Source organism: Chiloscyllium plagiosum, chromosome 10, assembly GCF_004010195.1.
Source record: "Chiloscyllium plagiosum isolate BGI_BamShark_2017 chromosome 10, ASM401019v2, whole genome shotgun sequence".
In the NCBI taxonomy this organism is placed as follows: domain Eukaryota; kingdom Metazoa; phylum Chordata; class Chondrichthyes; order Orectolobiformes; family Hemiscylliidae; genus Chiloscyllium; species Chiloscyllium plagiosum.
In genome coordinates, this window is record NC_057719.1 from 84,948,541 (window position 1) to 84,968,615 (window position 20,075).

Genomic DNA, 20,075 nt, shown 5'->3' on the forward strand with positions numbered 1-20,075 from the left:
CCTCAAGCATACACGCATCCACCAAGCAATGAACAGGTACCACCTCATTCTGCTAACTCCATTCCCCCCCCCAACATCCTCCAGTGAATGAAACATCAGAAATTTGCTGGCAAGGACTCAGCAGGTCCTGCACCAACCCTCAAGACAACTCGAGGGTTAACTTTTCGGGTTGAGTGGCCCTTCCTCACAACAGGATGAACAGCACCAGGATGTCGCGTTCTGTGCCGTCCTTCCTCTGTATTCTCGGGATCGGCCGGGAGGGTGTTGTATTTTAGTTCAGTTGTATTTTACAAAACTATATTTCTTCAAATATGATGTGTTGAACTGGGTGGACAAAGTTAAAAATCACACACCAGGTTATAGTCCAAAAGTTTTCTTTGGAACTCTATGCTTTTGGAAGCACAAGCTGCTCCTTCGTCAGGTAGCTAGTGGGGCAGGATCATAGGACATAGAATTTATAGTAAATGATCAAAGTATTGAATGGTTTAATACATCACATCAATTGTATGAGACCTGATCCTGCCCCACTAGCTACCTGATGAAGGAGCTGATCTCTGAAAACATGTACTTCCAAATAAACCTGTTGAACTATAACCTGATGTTGTTTGATTTTTAACTTTTTTCTTCAAATAGACATTCAAAACTGTTGCTTAAGCATGCAAGCTGGACTGCACTGAGATTTGAACTGTGATCAAGCTCTGCTGGAAAGGACAACATCTTTTACAATTACAAAAGCTTCCTGCTTGGTGTGAATATTCAAAAGCTTTGAGAAACTCCAGTGATTTTTTAAAATTTATGTTCCATCTGTCTGAGTTGTGAGACTGACGATAGCGAACAAGTGTAGATGTATTGGGGACCTCTGTGTTGGCTAATGTTTTAATTTGCATTCACACTGGATGAAGAGTCTTCTCTGAACTTCATGCTAAATTTTTAAGCAGTCTCTTGGTGATCCCACTGCACTGTCATTGATACCCTATGAAAAAAAAGTTTTGTCTTAGACATTTCACCGAGTGCCACTGGTAGTTAATGGCCAGTAAGAAGAACTCCCAGTTTGTAGAGTAGCGAAATGAGGAATCCAGTTCTGCCTGTATGCTTCTAACCTGTAATGTGGTGTGGGGTGGTGTGGTGTGGGGTGGGGTGGGGGGGGTGTCACTCTGGCCAACACAGCAATCTAGAATCAGATAAAACCAAACTACAGCTATCAGCACCACAGCTTGTTAACATATATACACATTATATACTACAATAGAAATATGGAAGTTGAAGTATATTCAGAAAAAATAGAAAGCTCGGTGCACAATGAAGAGACAATCTTTTTGATGCTAAACTTTTATTATAATACAATTCTGAAAGTAGACTGCACTTCAAAATTGAGCCTGTTTTGCTCATCTATATTTTACTATTGTGACAGACATGTTGTGCGTTCCTGGCTTTTTCTGGTGTTGACACATATATAAATGTAGGCGCAGACACAATCTCCATTGCTGTGATGTGCCTGACTCCCATTGAATGCTGTGAAGTCAATGTAACTCAAAATTAACTCATGATTAAGATGTGAAGTTGAGGAAGGTGTCATTAGATTGTGTATTAATCTTTCTTTTCCACCAGCAAACCTGGTTAATTCGAAGTTTGCCTCATGCAATCTGTATTTAGTTTCAGTGTCTGTTTAAATACTGTAACAGATTGATGATACACACTATGTATGCGTTTCATATAACTGTCACTGTACATGACTACTGCTGTAAATTATTCTGCTAATTCATGCATATACTGTGGATGCTAATAACACAATTTCTGTCACAATCCTAGAAGTGTCTCTTTGTGTGTTTGCTTATCGTGAAAGGGTTTTTGTAGCAAATAGTGAGGCTTTCAAATCTTTTATGTCATTGGTAAAGATCAGTAACTTTCCCTCGTAAATTTGTTGGGTCCTCAAATTGGTAGATTATTGGATCCGAGCACAGTCCTCACTGTGTTCCTGAATCGTTCGATTCCTGCTCAATTGGCCCATCCCAATTCAGTGATAGTGTTGGTGTGACTATTAGCTTGCGGAAATTGGTCAGAATTTCTGACTTCAGTTCCTATGCCTTGCTCTCTGCTCGTTTATGTTAATTTGTTGTGAGAACTGAATTTAAGTCTGCTGTGTCCAAATTGTCAGACAAGCCCCCTTCCCCATTTTCAACGTTTGTATGTGACGAGTAACTCGTTCTTGCGGTGATACTGACCCAATCTCTGGGCTAGAAGCTCTAGTTTCAAGTCCCACTTCAGGGCTTGGCGCCAATGGAAAGTGTGTCATATACGGCCGAACAAGTTGATTGTCGATGCGTAAGTCATCCAGGTTCCCCGGTCAGTCAGAACATACTGCATTATTACAGCTTCTCCTCCGCACCCGTGTTGGGTTCCACATGCGAGTTATTGTCGTCAGAAAGTGTCAGCGTGAGGAACTGCCACCCTGTACAGATAAGGTGGAAAAGGCCCCGTGGAACAGTGTCTCTGAAACAGCCAGTGTTTCTGTACAGCAGGGGAGAAAGCCAAGGTGGAACTGTCAGCCCCAGTAGTTATTTGTTGTCATTGCAAATGTGACGCGGTATGTCTGTAGGTGCGATCTCCTTACGTGCCACCTTCTTAGCAAGCATCAAACTGAACGGAAGCAGCCGCTCAACAGCCACTAAGTGCACCTGTGTTTTCCTCCTTGAGTTGTCCAGGCTAATCCCACTCACCTTTGATTGCACCTGCTTCATTTTGAGTGTGGAGCACTTCCAAAACATTTGCCAAAATTCCTTACCCTCACCGCCGCCAAACGCACGCACATCCTCTTTAATCCTTTCTGTGAGTAACGCGTGGACTAGCGGAAGCAATCTGTCCTCATTTACCAGATCGTTTAGCTCTTCAAGATGTGGAAGGCCTGGGAAGAATAACCGTAGCCTTTACCATGTCGAGAAAATCTAGCATTGTCAAACATCCCTTCACGTCATCAATCCCTGGAGAGAACTGGCCTGCACGTTCTCGACAGCTTTAACGCTGTATAAAGTTGCAAACGGAGACTGACCAAACTTTTGCGTAAATACTATAATAACACTTCTGAAGAAACGTTAGCTGTTTTCTTCCCACAGATGCAGCCAGGCCTGCTGAGTTTCTCTAGCAATTTATATTTTTGTATCTATAATTACTCCTTTCCGTTGCCCTATTACGGAACAGCCTTTTGTGGTTTTTTTTGGCTTCTCCTTTTATGAAAATTCACACGTAAAAGTGAACTTCCTTTCCTTTATCTTATCAGTTATGTTTATTTTTGAATCCAGAAGTGCTCTTATACAACCAAACGGTTGTTGTCTACCACCAAATCATCCGTAGTGTATTTTATTTCATCAGTTAATTACCACTAATAAATCTCCAATGTTTTCCAATTAATTACTTTAAGCGCTAGGCCCGTTGAGTACATGAGTTTGCTAATAGTTCATAACTTCTCGTCTTCGGTTACTTTCGCAATTTACTGTAATCTCAATTTGTCACCTGCAAATTTCCTGGTACGGTATTCGAGTTCCAACATGTGGAATATTCAGATATAGATACATTTCATTTAATTGATATATCAACATTTCAGATCTGCAACTACTGATTCTGACAGCGACATTATTCTCAGGGGACGTGTAAAATTTCTGCAGTGCCTGTTCTTTGTTCCAGTCACGACACAATTCAGTGGAGGATTTGAGTTATTGCTGTGCGAATCTCTCTCAGACAGCAAGTTAACTTGACTTCAGACGTTTGAACTTCCCTTGGGAAGCAGTAAATTACTGCGGGATTCGAAACTAAATTGATGCGGAGTCTTTTGGGAGAGGTTAGCTCTGAGAGTTCATGATGTTGCTCTTTATCGTAACATTGAATACACGTTAAGCACATCGCCACTCGGGTGTTAAGGTATCGGGTTCCCCATCCAAAGACTAGTCAAAAACTTGCGAAACCAACGCTCAGAATGAAAGGAACCAGAACTATCCATTTACTAAAAGCTATCAGAAGGAGGTAGGAAGCCGTAATTCAACCTTTCAGTTGTCAATCACAGCTGTTTTCCATGTCCATCTACCCCACAGTACCTGTCCAGCTAGCAGTATTCCTGAACGCTTACTGTATACTGTCCCATTCAATGTCTTAGTGAAGCATGTGCAGCGAGATAACAGTTTATCTATTTTGGAAGTCGAAAGACACGTCAGTGAATTGTACAACGATGCAGCTCCCACGAGTCTCATTCTCCTGTCGCTCATTGCTTTTCCCTCTTTTTAATGGAATTTGCTTTTGGAATTTGCGATAGAATTCGCTACCTCAACATCTTTTCAGTGTGTTCCGTATCATATCTTGCTGCGTTTTGGATAAGTTCTTGTCTTAGCTCTTGGTTCCTTTGTTAAAGTGTGTTGACCCCTCCCCAACCCCGGTTACTAACTGCCCCCGGGAGAACGTACTCTTTTCAAAACCTCTCACCATCTCAACAGCGGACAGACTGGATATAGGTAATTCTCGTCTGATTTTCTGCTTGGATGACACAGTGAGCGACTGATCAGATACCAGACTCTAACTACTGGCGGAAAAAAAAACTGAATTTACAGCGTCCGCGGTTCTTTCAGTTTTTATTTAGTTATCAGCCTGAGCCAGTCTAACTCCGTATGGAGGGACACAATGAACTTGGAACACCGGCTTGCCCAATGCATTCACCCCACACTACACCAGCAGACTAGCAAACATTTTCCTAAAGAGTTAACTGCAGGGTGGGCGGAAACAGGGCTAAATGTTGATGTCGGAATACAGTCTGCAAAACTGCTGCCAACATCAACAAAATTACAAAATGAGTTTAGATGGAACGGTTTTATTAAAAACCTAATGAACCTTCCGATTGATCAGGTTGTTTACAAGTTCAGTTTTGCTCCATTCTTAACTACATCCTGGGGTGTAATTCCGATTGCACTGGCTGTAGGTTTTTTGGTACCTCCTCATTGAACATTCCGGGTAGTAACATTGATTTTTTATAACTTTTTATAGTTTTGACCTTTTAGTGTATGAAAAACTGTTCAACTTTGAAGGACAACTTCTTCATCTGATAGTCACACTTTTAAAGCGCGCTATTAGCGCCTTTTGTTTGCAGAGCGATTGTAAAACAAATACGAACACAAAATCACATTACGAGGACATTTGATGAGGTGAGCAAAAGCTTGAGGGAAGAGATGGGGTTGTAAGGAATATGTTAAAAGAGCTAAGAATTCAATTCATCTCCCTCCATGGCGGGAGCTCCAGGGGCGAAAGTCCAACACATGAATAGCAAGTATCTTATTTCCGACATCGTTATTGCAAGATAGAGCCACGCCCGGAAAGTTTAAGAAGCAGTTTAAATGGAGCAGCGCTGATGTGAAAGGTTGTGCTTTTCAATCTGAAAGTAGTAGGGTGGGAAAGATGTTTTGCAACGCACGTTGTGGACAGCAGAGGGCGGCAGTGGCCCGAAAGACAGACAAGGAGGCGACATCTATGGGCAGAAAGCAGGATGAAAGTTCGTGATGAAGAGTCACCGGACTCGAAACGTTACCTTCCGCTTTCTCTCCACAGATGCCTGCAGACCTGCTGAGTTTCTCCAGCAATTCCTGTTTGTGTAGGGTGCTACAAACCTTCACAAATCCTGTTAGTGTTTCAGACCTCCAGAATCCGCAATTCTTTGTTTTATAATGCTGATGAAGGTGAGAGATCAGGGGAGAGGGGAGGAGATTCAAAGCTACAATTATGAGATCTTGCGCGGGTGAAGACGAAAACAACTCGGGAGCAAAATAAATAAAAATACAGCTGTCCTTGTTTAACTCCCACCTAGGCTCTGAAACGACCCTGTAGTGCACGAGGCAGACGTTTTGAAGACACCATATGCCTCATGAAACAGTTGGATCTCCATTAATCGAGGCTCTCACTATCCGTTGCCCCGTTATCACTGGGATCGTGACCTTAGGTTCCTCACAGTGTGGAAACAGGCCCTTCGGCCCAACAAGTCCACACCGACCCTCCGAAGAGCAACCCACCCAGACCCATTCCCCTACATTTATCCCTTCACCTAACACTATGGGCAATTTAGCATGGCCAATTCACCTAACCTGCACATCTTTGGATTGTGGGAGGAAACCCACGCTGACGACATGCAAACTGAAAACACAGATAGTTGCCCGAGGCGGGAATTGAACCCGGATCTCTGGCGCTATGAGGCAGCAGTGCTAACCACTGCGCCACCATGTCACCCGTTCCTGTTTAAACAAAGATTCTCACAACCAAATCCCTTACTAAATATGGGCTTTTAACACTAGACCCTCATGAAATAGAATCATCACTAGATCCTCATTAAAATGGGAGCCACTGGTACAGTGGGAAAGCCACTTGATTACTAATCTAAGGATTAGTTCCCTCCGTGACTACCTGGTCAGGTCCATGCCCCCCTACGACCCACCCTCCCATCCTGGCACTTTCCCCTGCCACCGCAGGAACTGTAAAACCTGTGCCCACACCTCCTCCCTCACCTCCATCCAAGGCCCTAAAGGAGCCTTCCACATCCGCGGGCGAGGACGGAGAGACAAACAGAGACAGCTGGGACCGGGGTGAGAGAGGACAGCCCGTGCTGACTGGGTCCGTTTTCGGTCGGTAATCACCCACTTCCCAAAACGTCGATTTTCCTGCTCCGGATGCTGCCTGAACTGCTGTGCTTTTCCAGCACCACTCTAATCTAGACTATGGTTTCCAGCATCTGCAAGGTAAAAAGAGGTAAAAACGAGGTAAAATCTCAGGGAGTCTCTCTCTCACTGCAACTCCCAGGTCATTTCTACTCTCTCCCCACCCCCACCCTCCTCTAGCTTATCTCTCCATGCTTCAGGCTCTCTGCCTTTATTCCTGATGAAGGGCTTTTGCCCGAAATGTCGATTTTGCCTGTCCTTGGATGCTGCCTGAATTGCTGTGTTCTTCCAGCACCACTAATCCAGAATCTGGTTTCCAGCATCTGCAGTCATTGTTTTTACCTCCTTACTAATCTAAGGAGGCCGAGGTAATGTTCTTGGAAATTTGGCTGCAAAGCTCACCATAGCAGATGGTAATATGAGTCTGGAAATAAAAGTGTAACGTTGGCTATGAATCAGTTGTCTTCATTAATCCCCCCTTATGGGAGGAAAATGTATTGCTTGTCCTTTGTATGACTCCAGACCCCCAGCAATGTGGATTCCTAACTGTTCTCTGAAATAGCCTGGCAGCAAAATACTGCAGGTGCTGGAAATCTGAAATAAAAACAGGAAGTGCTGGACATACTCAGGATGTCTGGCAGCATCTATAGAGTGGAAAACAATTAATGTTTTGAGTTCGATATGACTTCTTCAGAACTTAGAGTCAAAACTTTAACTCATTCTCTCTCAACTGATTTGTTGAGTTTCTTCATGTTTTTTGTTTTTATTTATAGTATGCTACTTAGATGTGTGAAGCTTAAAAAGAATGAAACTGGATGGATGACTTGGCATCAACCTTGGCACCAGAAATGACAGCAGCAAACTCAGCCCTGTCAACCCTGTACACCTTAAGGTTAGTGCCAAACTTGGGAGAACTGTCTCACAGACAAATAACAGCCTGACATAGTCATATTCACAGAATCATACAGAATAGATGTCACATGTCCCAGAACAACCTTCCACAGTCCTGTATGTCCTTTCAACTCAGCAGAGGTGGTGGCATTATGGTACACAGGCAGAAGGGAGTTGCCCTGGGAGTGCTCACTATTGATTCTGGACCATAATGTCTCATGATATCAGCTTAAATATAGACTTGAAACCTATAGCTGATCACAGTCCCACTCAGCTGATGAATATGTGCTCCTCCATGTTGAACATAACTTGGCCGCTGCACAGGGGATGGAGTACAGAATGTATTCTGGGTGGGGAATTTCAGTGTCATCACTAGGTGCAGTTCAGCAGCACCACTACTGACCAAGTTGGTTGACTCCTGAGGACATTACTGATAGAATGGACCTGTAGGCAGTAGTGAGGGAATAAACATCTGTCATTCTCACAAATCTACCTGTTGCAGATGCATCTCCTACATTATCAGTAGAAATGACAGCCACACCTCTTGTTGAGACAAAATCTAGAATGAAAATTAGAATGAAAAGCATCTTCAATAACCTGTGGGCGCTGGAGATCTGGAACAAAAATAGAAATTGCTGGCAAACTCAGCAGGTCTGGCAGCATCTGTGGGAAAACAAAGGAGAGTTAATGTTTCAAGTCTCCCGTTACTCTTCATCAGAACTGATGATCAGAACATGCTCAACTGTTAATCCAGAGACCCAAGTAACATACTGGGGACCGGGGTCTGGATCTCACCATGGCAGATGGTGGAACTTAAATTCTGTTCAAAATTAAGAGTCTAATAATGACCATAAGTTGATTGTTGGAAAAAACCCATCTGGTTCACTAATATCTTTTGGGAAGGAAATTGCCACCCTTACTTAGTCTGGCTCACATGTGACTCCAGCCACACAGCAACAAGATTGGCTCTTATCTGTCTTCTGGGCAATAAATGCTGATTGAGTCCTGTGAATGAATAAAAAAAATTCTCATCTCAGTGTTGGGGAACGCCAGCATGTCAGTGCAAGAGATAAGGCTGAAGAAATTGCAATAGTCCTCAGCCAGAAGTGCCCATCTTGCCCTCCTCCAGAGGTCCCCACCATCACAGATGCAAATTTCCAGCCAATTTAATTCAGTCCATGTAATACCAAGAAACAGTTGGAAGCATTTGATATAGTTAAGGCTATGGGCCTCTGACAACATGACCATTGGCAATAGCACTATAAACCTTTGCTCCAGAAATAGTTGCACCCTTAAGCAAACCTGGGAATCTCCATTTTTGGAAGTTTTGCCTAGCATAAAGGAAGATGATTGTTGTTGTTGGGGGTCAGTCATCTCAGCTCCAGGACATCTGGTTCAACCTGTTCTGTGATGCTAATACTGTACACACATTCTGGACCAGGTGGAGATGTTCAGAGGTAAGGGCGCTACCACTACACCACAAGTTCCTCAGCACAGCGCTCTCAGCCCAATCATCTTCAGCTCTGTAATCAGTTAGCTTCCCTCTACCACAGTCAGAATTGGGAATGCTTACTGGTGACTGCACAATGTTTGGCACCAACTGTGATTCCTCAGATATTGAAACAATCTATCTCCAAATGCAGCCTCAACAACTAACCAACTGACAAGCAGCAAGTAACTGACCAAGGAGTCCAGGACCAGGTGGCAAAGTTTAAAGATACAGGTTCACTTAGGACCAAAATGAGGAGCAGTTCCTTCAGCCAGACAGTGGGGAACCTGTGGAATTCACTGCCGCAGAAAGCAGTTGAGGCCAAAACATTAAATGGTTTCAAGAAGGAGTTATAGTTCTTAGGGCTAATGGGGTCAAATGGTATGGGGAGAGAGCAACCACAGGGTAGAGTTGGATGAATAACCATGATCATAGTGAATAGCAGAACAGGCTTGAAGGGTTGAATGGCCTATTGTTGTTCCTATTTCCATGTTTGCGCCACACACAAGTGACAGGCAGTGACCAGTTCCAGTAAGTTTGAACCTAACCATTGCCCCATGACATTCCAAATGTATTACCATTGTAGAATCCACCATTATCAATGTCCCTGGGGGAGCTGTTGTGGTGTGCAGTGATGGTGGAATCCTGCAGTCAGTAGTCATCTGCTGTCCATCATCAACAGGGCACAGGTCCTGAGTATGATGGAATATTTCCCACTTGTCTGGATGAGTGAAGCTCCAACAACACTCAGGAAGCTTCACATCATCCAGCACAAAGCAGCCCACTTGATTGGCATCACATCCACAAACATTCAGTCACTTCACCACCATTCAGTAGCAGCAGTGTTACCCATCCACAAGAAGCACTACAGGATTTCACCAAGGCTCCCGAGATAGCACATTCCAAACCTACAACCACCATCTACAAGGACAAACCGAGCACACCATCACCCGCAAGTTTACCTGCAAGTTCCCCTCTAAACCAGTCACCATTTTGGTTTTGGTTTCCTTCAGTGTCTCTGGGTCTAAATCCTGGAACACACACTGTCCTCACCACCTTTACCATCAGCGCTTTGGAATGTGTCTACACCAAATGGACTGAAGCAGTTCAAGATGACAATTCACCTTCTTTTCAAGGTGAATAGGAGCAATAAATGCTGATACTGCCAGCAATGGCCACATCCCATAAACAAATAAATAAAAAGACAGCTTACACTAGGTCCCCTTTAAAACGAGTGTCATCATCAAGAACCCATTTAAAATGGGCTCTCATCACCAATATCTCATTAAACTCAGGCTCTTGCCATCAGATCCTGCAATGAATGCAGGATCAATACAGGATCCCATTAAACAGTGGCTCTCTCTTTTGTTTGTTGGGTAGTGGTATGGTTAGAAACTGTCAGTTTGTATGGAATAGATCTGAAGAATTTCTTTTAAAAAATGGTGATTTTGCGGAGGAGATGAGGAACTAAAATTACTTGGTCAGAGAGTATAAAAATTCTATTAAGATGAACAATGAGTAATCCACTGAAGAGAATTAAACTGATCTAGCTATGTTCCACATTCCCTAATGTTAGATATTGCTATGACTGTCTTCGTGATTTTGATCTGGTGAAGGGAAATTAATGGACACTGGGCCCTTAAAGTGTGCTGGATCTTCATGTACTCTCCCATTAAACTACATCTCAGCCCAAGTGCCAGTCAGTGTTCTCAGGACAGAGAAGATTGAAATCCTGAACCATACAAACAAAAAGAAAAAGCTTTGCTTTCATTTTTGGTTCAACTCCACATTCATGCCATAAAAGAGAAGCTCACAAAACCTCACTAAATCCACCAGCATGGCCAGTTCCTCTCCCATGTTATGGAGCAGATCATACACTCTCAAAATATTTTAAGAAGGTAGCCCAGACCTTAACTTTTTATTATTTTTAAAGGTAGATATGAAGTACTACTTCCAGATGCAATACGACCAAACTACTCAACATTAAGCAAAACACAATTTATTTAAACACTACAGTTAAAATACAAACAAAATAAAGGAATCTAAAACAACAATTGTTGGAAAACTTAACCGAATAATAGATACAGTACCCATTACTAATTAACCGTTCTAACATAGTAACATTCCATCATCACATCACTTGGCAAAAAAGGTAAATTCACGCACAGATTCTTCCATGCAGTTTTCCAATCCAGGATGAAGGAACATCAAGAGAAGGTTTAAGAGAATAGCAGCTCGGAATCATTCACTGAAGCGTCCAACTCTTTTGAGACCTCATAGGCTTCTGCTGCTGAAAGCTAAAACCAAAAACTAGGAGGCCACACCTGTGCTGCCTCCGACTGTTCCAGCTTTTAAAAAAAACTCACGTATTGTTTACTTAATTCGTCTTCAGTAGCTAGTTCAGCACCTCTGCCTTACAATCTCTCTTTAAAAAAGGACAAAATAACCTTTTAAAGTGACAGCATCATCACACCCTAAGGAAGAGCACTGGGTCAAAAGTGATATAGATGTGCGTACATTTTTAATAGGTGGTTCTTTTAGCAAGATCTAGTTCGGTGAGTTACAGGTGAAAATGTAGATGCTGAGGGGACGGTGAGGTTTCTTGAATGACAAAATCTGGAAAGAAGAACAAACATGAGAGCAATGCAGACAGCATATGCCACACTGTACTGACTGTCCTGCAGAAACATTCCTATTAAGGTAAAATCTGCACCATTAATCAGGATTGAGAGCTGCTCCACTGCTTGTAGTATAAATATATAAAGAATAATAAATAAAGAAACAGAAGTGCTTTTCCTTTTAATTACTGATTCATTGCACCGATTGTGATCACGGTTCAGTTACAATTTGCAGGTCTAGGAACAATGGTTTATTTTAGAATCAGTTTTTGAAACTGGCTTTCAAAGTACATTCAGTGTTGCTGAATGTAATTGCACTATTCCAGTACCTTGTTTGTTTAACACCAAATCTCCATATATTAATTTCGGAAGGGGAATACACTGCACAAAGAGAACACAGAACATCAGATATGCCATGTCTTCTAGTCTCTGAAGAGAACTCAAGATTTGCATTGGATATGTTTTGAATGGCTGCAAGAGGAACAGGCCACATCTGTGGGTTACTCCAGCAAACTGAACATTGTGTAGGGTTTAAATTCCATTGTTAGTGTTTCTGAACAACAGGATAAAAGTCAAAATGTCCTCGAGATTAAATGAAGCCAATTTTTGAAAAAAAATATATAAACGAAAACTAACATTATGAAGGTATGAGGAGGAAGTTGGCTCTTGTGGATCAGGAAAATACATTAAAATGTCTGATGGTAGATAAGCAATGGCTAATATTTAAACACTTTATGGGAAAGAAAAGAACATATATTCAAGCTGAAAAGCCTGGGAATTTGGAAAAAATTAGAATTCAGAAGAGGACCAAGAAATTGATAAAGGAACACTGAATAGAATCTGAATGTGAAATAACAAGAAACATAAAAATAAAGTGTAGAAGCTTCTACAGTTATGTGGAAAGTGGCATTAGTAAAGACAATTGAGTCCATAACAAATACAGACAGGAGAATTTGTAATAGCAAATAAAGAAATGGTAGAGAAGCTTAATAAATACTTTGTATCCATCTCAACACAGGAAAACACAAAACGTTTCTTGAAAAAATTAAGATCTAAGGGCCTAGTGAGAGAGTGAAACTGAACTAATATCAGTAAAAAAAGTTTTCAAAACTTAACAGAACTGTAAGTTATTAAGCTTATGAGACACGATAACATTCACTGTAGAATTTTCAAAGTGATTGTGAGAAAAATGAATGTCGTAGTGACTATCTTTCAAAATGTTACTAATTCTGCAACTGTGTTGACAGATTGGAAGACTGCAAATGTAATGCTGTTGTTTAATCAAGGATTGAGGGGAAAAAGGGACCTACAAACATGTGAGCCTCATGTCAGTACCGTAGTAGGGAAAATGCTAGAATTTAAAGAAGTCACCATTAAATATTTAGAAAAAAATTAGACAGATTCAGCACAGATTTATAAAAAAGGAAAATCATGGTTGACAAACCTGACAGTTTTTTGAGGATAGTATTCAAAGAGCTGATGAGGGAAACTAGTTGATGTAGTTTGGATTTTCAGAAGGCTTTAGGTAAATATCCATGCAGGAGGGAAAAGTGCATGGGTTTGGATTAATTTGGATTGAGAATTGGTTTCTTGGCAGAAAGTAGAGAGTGCAAATGAATGGATCTTTCTCAGATTGGCAGGCTGAGACCAGTGGGGGCACTGCTGATCAGTGCTTGGGTCCCAGTTGTTTACAATCTATATTACTGACGCACATGAAAGGGAGGAAATTGTAATATTTCCATGTTTGCAGATTACACAAGACCAGTGGGAATGTTTTGTGAGGCATATGCAAGGAGGCTTTAATGTGATTTGGACAGTGTGATGAGTGAAGTGACAAATAATTTTTAGAGTTTGTATTTTAAAACAGTGGCAGAGATGGGTTTATTTATATAAAAAGGTTTAAAAATATAACTAAATCATATTGTCCTTCCAGAACAATGAGACAATCACGTATGTCGTAAAGCAGGCACCCATGTAGTGCTAATGGAAGATTGCTTTTATTGTTATGGTTTACAACAGGCAGGATAACACTGAAGACCATTGGTCTCACTGAAGTGTATAAAATACTTAAAGGGACAGACAAAGTACATGTAGGTTAAGATACATTCCTCAGTTGGAGATTCTGGAACTGGGAGCACAATTTAAAAGTGGGATGTCATTTAGGACCAAAGTGACGGGTTTTTTAAAACTTCGGTGTAAATCTTTGGCATTAAAATAGAAATCAATAGATTTCTGATTACCAAAGACATAAAGGGTTATGGGGATAGTGTAGGTAAAAAGCATTGAAGTGTTTGTTCAGCCACAATAATATTTAATAGTAGAGCAGGCTCGATGGTCTGAATTATTACTTCCGTTCCTACCAGCTTGTTTTTTGGTTTATAGGAGACTTAACTGGGGGAAAAAGCCAAATATGATTTCTCCACTAGAAAGGAGTATTGAACAGTTCAAGAGAAGTATAATTACCCCAGTAGAAAAGTTTAGTTTGTGAAACTTCCGAACCAGGACTGGTTATTAGAACCAGGTTATTAGAAGCTGAGAAAATCTAAGTTTTCAATTTTGAAAGTTTTCATGTAAAACTACTTCTACAGGAAAGGACTGTAGAGAATTAGTTCAGCCAGATTTAAAGATTTGATACAGAGGAGTAAATTTTCCAGATTTGAGTTGTTGTAATAGGATGTGATTTTGATTTGCTGTATGTTTTGAGATCTTTCAAATTGTGTTCTATATATAGACAGCTTTCCCCCCCTTTTTGTTGTTAAAGATTCTCTGCAGCCTTGTTGTGTAGCTATGTTTCAGTAACTAAACAGCCCATATTAACTAAATAAGCCATATGATCTATCAGGCCTGGGATCTGACATGTTCAACACTACCTTCAACTTGGATCATAACAAACAGCAGATTATATCACCCGAGGGGTGGTGGTGGGAACATGCCAATAAGAAATAGGAGGAAGTCAAAGATATATCTTTGAGGAACACGGACATAGTGAAGGAGAAAGAGAAACCATTGCAGATGATTCTGTGGCCACAGCTGGATAGATAAGAATGGAACCGGGTGAGTGCAGTTCAACAGTGAAGGAGAGGCATTGGATTGTCTACAGATAGGTTGAGAAGGATGAGATAATCTATCACAGTCGTATAGGATGTCATTTGTCACATTGATAAGAGGCAGTAAAAGATCTTAGTGAACATTGTGACAGCTTCATGGTCACTTTCATCAGTTCTGTAACTTAAATTCCAAAGCTGCTCTGGTGGGATTTGAACTCTGAGTCTCTGATTACTAGTTAGTAACATACACCATTACAAACTAGGGTGATTGGAAGGCAGTCAGGAGGAGAGATCACAATGCGCAGTTGCCTTCAGGAAGATTGTGACTGACTATAGTCCTTATTGTCACCTTGGCTGAGAGCAGCTAACTCAGCTTAGCTGGCTGGAGCCAGGGACTCTTGCCTTAACTACAGACCAAGGCCAGAATTTTAAAAAATGATTTCTAGGTAGTTCTACTTTGGTTCTCTTGTATTTTCCTTCAGGTCAAGTGGCTCCAAAATACAAATTGCCTTCATTGCAGCTGCTTTAAGTTGTGAAACAGATGGAATGAGACCCAATTTTGAAGATTAAAGTTTTGCAACGTAAGTATGCCTGAAAAATATATGATATAAAAAGATTGGGCCATTTTTCAGAAGCTGCTGGCAGCCTAATGTGATATTATGTCTTAAGGTAATTGATAAGCCTAGTGAGTGCTTTTAGGATCCACAGGAGAAACTTAATTGCAATGTAGCATAGAAATTGCTCAGAAGTCTTGCACAGCAGTCAGCTGAAAGATTCAGATATTGTCCTTGTGCAGCCAGTGGAAACAGGAACCATAGCTGTCATTCCTCTACTGCAATTTCCCACACTCCATTCCCAAGCCGCCATTGCTAAGCTCCATACCATCCAATGCATGAGGCAGATGGCTTGCATTCAAACTCTACAACTGTGTGAGAGAGACACCATCAGCCCAGATATAAAATGAGCAAGGCATCACTCTGGGCAGATTTTGGACGCCGCCATTGGCATTCTTTCTGGGCCTGAAAATGGTCATAGCCAAATTCCTCTAGCCTCAAGTTAGTGATGCAAGATAACATTTATATCAAAGAACTCTCAAGCTGGATGTGATCACCAAGTTTATTAAATTATATCTTACAGAATAATTCCATGAAAAACAACAGTTTGCAAATAATAAATTGAGTAAAAAGAAAGGCAAAATTAAGTTCCTTAGGAAAAGTTGTAGTACCTGGTGATAAAGTGTGGTAAAACATTTTTATTCCAGTTAGTGTAGTAAAGTTAAAATAATATACATTTCTGGGAACAATATTCAGCTTCTTACTGGATACGCCTGTGCTCAGAACTTGCTTTTACTAATGAAAGACTAGCAGGATACTTCTTCAGTGTATTGTACTGGTAAGGGTTGGCCAATAGCTGCAATCAGTGAGTGACAGGATCTATAACAAATATCTCTTCAAGTACTTGTGCAGGTGGCAAGGAAATGAAAGATAAGGATATTTATATAATGCAAATGAATAAAAAAACTGCATGGAAAAATGAGGTATTTGTTAGTCAGGAATGTAATCATTCCAATGTGCATTTTAAAATAAGGGTCGGGCAGCTGTTGTGTCATGAAACTTCATGAACAAGTACTGGAATATTTAATTGATAGTTGATGAGGAAATTTCTTCTTTTACTCCCTCGACATTTATGACATAAGAAACAAGTTTCCTTCACTTGAATGAGAATATTCTCAATGTTGAAGCACCAGGCAGTGAAGACATTGTATTAAAAAGTGCATGTGGGCACACACACAAAGCATAACATTACTTTTAAATACATTTCCAAAGGACCAAATGACTTGAATACAAAACAATCACGAAACAAATTCTTGCCAATGGTGGAATGTAAATTACTATGTTAAAATCTTGCAAATGTTTTTAGAAAGAAAATTGATCAAAGTTTCATTTGATAGAGGTGAAAGTTCCAGCTTCATTTGCAAATAGATATATTGTGATTGAATGACGGCAAGTTGCTATTTGCAATTAACATTATGTGGAGACTGATTCAGAGTATTAATATTGCAATCTTTTGCTTTCATGAAAAACTAAATATTTTAATAAAATTTTTTAAAAAGTTGAGACTCTAAGCCTAAAAGAGAAGGGGTTTACATGATTCAGTGGTGAGCCCCTGGAATTATCTGCTTAGAAAGTAGTTGACAAGAAGTGGCAAAACATTGAATGCTTTCGTGAAGGAGATAATATAGTTCTGAGAACTAAGGGGGTCAAAGGGTATGGAATGAAAGCAGGAATTAGTGAATTGGATAATCAGTGCTAATCAATGAATTGCGGGTGCAAGCTTCTTAAAAGTGGCAACATAAGTGGATAAAGTGGTAAAGATGGCATAGTGCATCCTTGCCTTCATCAATAGGGACATTAAGCATAAACATTGGTATGTCATGTTTCAGCTGTGTAAAACTTTAGTTCGACAACATTTGGAATTCTGGTCACCACACTATAGGGAGCATGAGGAGGCTGGGAGAGTGTGCAGAAGAGGTTTTTCAGGATGTTGCCTGGATTGGAGTCTATTAGTTATAAGGAGTGGTTGGACCAACTTGGATTGCTTCCACTACAGCTTTGGAAGCTGAGTAGCAACTCGATAGAAGTATATAAAATTATGAGAGGCATGGACAATAGGAATCTTTTGCAAATACTAGGGACATAGTTTTAAGGCAAGAGAGAAGACGTGTGATGCAAGTTTTTGTATATGGGGGATGGTAGGTGCTTTGAACATGCTGCCAGGGTAGGTAGTAGAAGCAGATATGATAGCAACGTTTAAGCGGCATTTAGATAGAGGCATATGGACCACGTGTAGGCAGATGGAATTAGATTAGAATGGCATCATGATTGGCACAGGGATGATGGATTGAAGGGCCTGTTCCTGTGCTGTACTATGCTTTTCTATGTTCAGGCTTGAAGCAGGAACTCCCGTTCCTATTTTCTATGATGTTAAAATAAGAGGTCATAAGTGCTCACTACTGCATTCAGATCCACTTCATCTCTCAAAAAATGCAAAAATCTCTCAATCAGGTTAGAATTTAGGGACAGAGCCTTACAACGATCCAGACTCTGCGCAGGATTATCATTGTTCAGAGAACCCTGTAGGTGTAGTGATAGGTTATATAGCAGTGGTTTAATAAAGTGCACTAAAGCTCAATTACACCAATATATTTAATTATCAGTAATTCATCCTAATCACACTTCATGTTTGGAAGGATAACGACGATAACAGTACCATTGAGTATATCGTTGGGGACAAAGTGTGGAAATTTCACCTCTCCAGCAACTTCTCCCCCCCCATCCCTCCAAGTTCCCTTTATAAAAATCTCAATGGTAGATCTCAATTTCTCTTAGAAATTAGAACAAATACAGCTTCAATTATTAATAAATACAAAAACTGTAAATCCAAAGGTTGTGCTAATTTTAGTTGTTGTAAAACAAAAACAAGGCTGCTTGATGCAAACATACCAAATATAACAATTCAGCAGGTTCCATCATAGATAGACAGATCGATAGAAGTTTGTTACTTGTATTTATGAAAATACAATAAAGTGTGTATAAGTCGCTACAAAACAGTGCAATTTAATTACATAAACTACATTAAAAATGAGACAAAGTTAAGACAAATATCATTTTTTGTTCACTCCACAGCCCTCTTAGTTTCACGAACCGGTCATTGCCGAAGACTGGAGCCTGCCGAAGACTGAGGCCTTCTCCAACTTCCGTGTGTGACACCGCTGAATAAGTCTGTTGCTATCCGAGGTTTTGCGTGTTTTATCATTAGTTATGCATGTTGGTCAGTTAGCTTGAATATTAAAACTCCTGTGGGTTCTAATGCAACAATATTGCGAAAAAAGGCAATGTAGAAGATTCGCGCCATTCTAATTTAAGAGTTAGAATCGATCCCTGTGGTCCTGATAGTGGCAATGCATTATTTACCCATACACTTTAATGCATGGCTGCTCTGCATACTACCTTACATCACGCTGTAATCTTTTGCTATAAATTCTGTATTTTATGATCTTATACTCCACAACCATCTGTTGAAGGAGCAGCACTCCGAAAGCTAGTGCTTCCAAATAAACCTGTTGGATTATAACCTGGTGTTGTGTGATTTTTAACTTTGTACGCCCCAATCCAACACCAGCATCTCTAAATCATTATCTGGGTGGCATCTTGTCAGAAGACAGTTAAAGATTAGACACTATTAAACACCCATTTTTGTAAGTTTAATCAGTAGTGATTAGTCTTCTTTCAAAATTCTTTCAACTGGAATTCTTAAGTCTTACTTATTTCCTCCAATTGACAAATTAATTTCTCCAAACTTGTTAAATTCCCATCCTATTCCTCGCCCATCACATAGCACTATCCATTAATAGGTGCCCTTACACTGCTGTCATGTGTAAACTTATTCTAAATTTTACTACTCCTAAATTGTAAACTCTCCGAACGAGAGGGACCGTATTGTAGAAGAGGAGAGTGTGAAATGGACTGGTAAGCTAGAAGAGATACCTGTTAGGAAGGAAATGTGTTGGAACATTTTGAACAACTTGAGGATAGACAAGTCCCCCGGGCCTGACGGGATATATCCTAGGATTATGTGGGAAGCAAGAGAGGAAATTGCAGTACCGTTGGCAATGATCTTCTCGCCTTCACTGGCAACGGGGGTGGTACCAGGGGACTGGAGAGTAGCAAATGTTGTGCCCCTGTTCAAAAAAGGGAATAGGGATAACCCCAGGAATTACAGGCCTGTTAGTCTTACTTCTGTGACAGGCAAAGTAATGGAAAGGGTACTGAGGGATAGGACTTATGAGTATCTGGAAAGACACTGCTCGAATAGGGACAGCCAGCACGAATTTGTAGGTTTTGCCTTACGAGTCTTATTGAATTCTTTGAGGAGGTGACCAAGCATGTGGATGAGGGAAGAGCAGTGGATGTAGTGTACATGGATTTTAGTAAGGCATTTGATAAGGTTCCCCATGGTAGGCTTATGCGGAAAGACAGGAGGCATGGGATAGAGGGAAATTTGGCCAATTAGATAGAAAACTGGCTAACCGGTCGAAGGCAGAGAGTGGTGGTAGATGGTAAATATTCAGCCTGGAGCCCAGTTACAAGTCGAGTTCCGCAGGGATCAGTTCTGGGTCCTCCGCTGTTTGTAATTTTTATTAATGACTTAGATGAGGGAGTCGAAGGCTGGGTCAGTAAATTTGCAGATGATACGAAGATAGGTGGAGTTGTGGACAGTGAGGAGGGCTGTTATCGGCTGCAGAGGGACTTAGATATGATGCAGAGCTGGGCTGAGGAGTGGCAGATAGAGT

The 20,075-nt window shown here is 40.9% G+C and overlaps 1 protein-coding gene and 1 long non-coding RNA gene across 4 annotated transcripts in view; one reads left to right on the top strand and one right to left on the bottom strand.

Annotated features, from left to right (window-relative positions):
- The first annotated feature begins 3,227 nt into the window (after positions 1–3,227).
- Positions 3,228–18,493, top strand: LOC122553850. 2 transcript variants are annotated; one of them, XR_006312859.1, is made up of 4 exons: positions 3,228–4,014; positions 7,451–7,569; positions 15,205–15,303; positions 18,409–18,481. It is a non-coding gene; the product is annotated as an uncharacterized LOC122553850 (long non-coding RNA). The 2 variants fall into 2 exon arrangements; XR_006312860.1 differs by lacking the exon at positions 15,205–15,303 and having other exon boundaries at positions 18,409–18,493.
- The window catches only part of LOC122553844 (regulator of microtubule dynamics protein 3-like), a 266,228-nt gene continuing 257,309 nt past the window's right edge, over positions 11,157–20,075 (bottom strand). The window contains exon 12 of one of the 2 annotated variants that reach the window (XM_043698253.1): positions 11,157–11,673. In XM_043698253.1, the coding sequence (XP_043554188.1) occupies positions 11,605–11,673 (69 nt within the window). In that variant the 3' untranslated portion in view covers positions 11,157–11,604. The remainder of the gene's footprint in view (positions 11,674–20,075) is intronic. The other variant, XM_043698251.1, reaches the window with a different exon arrangement.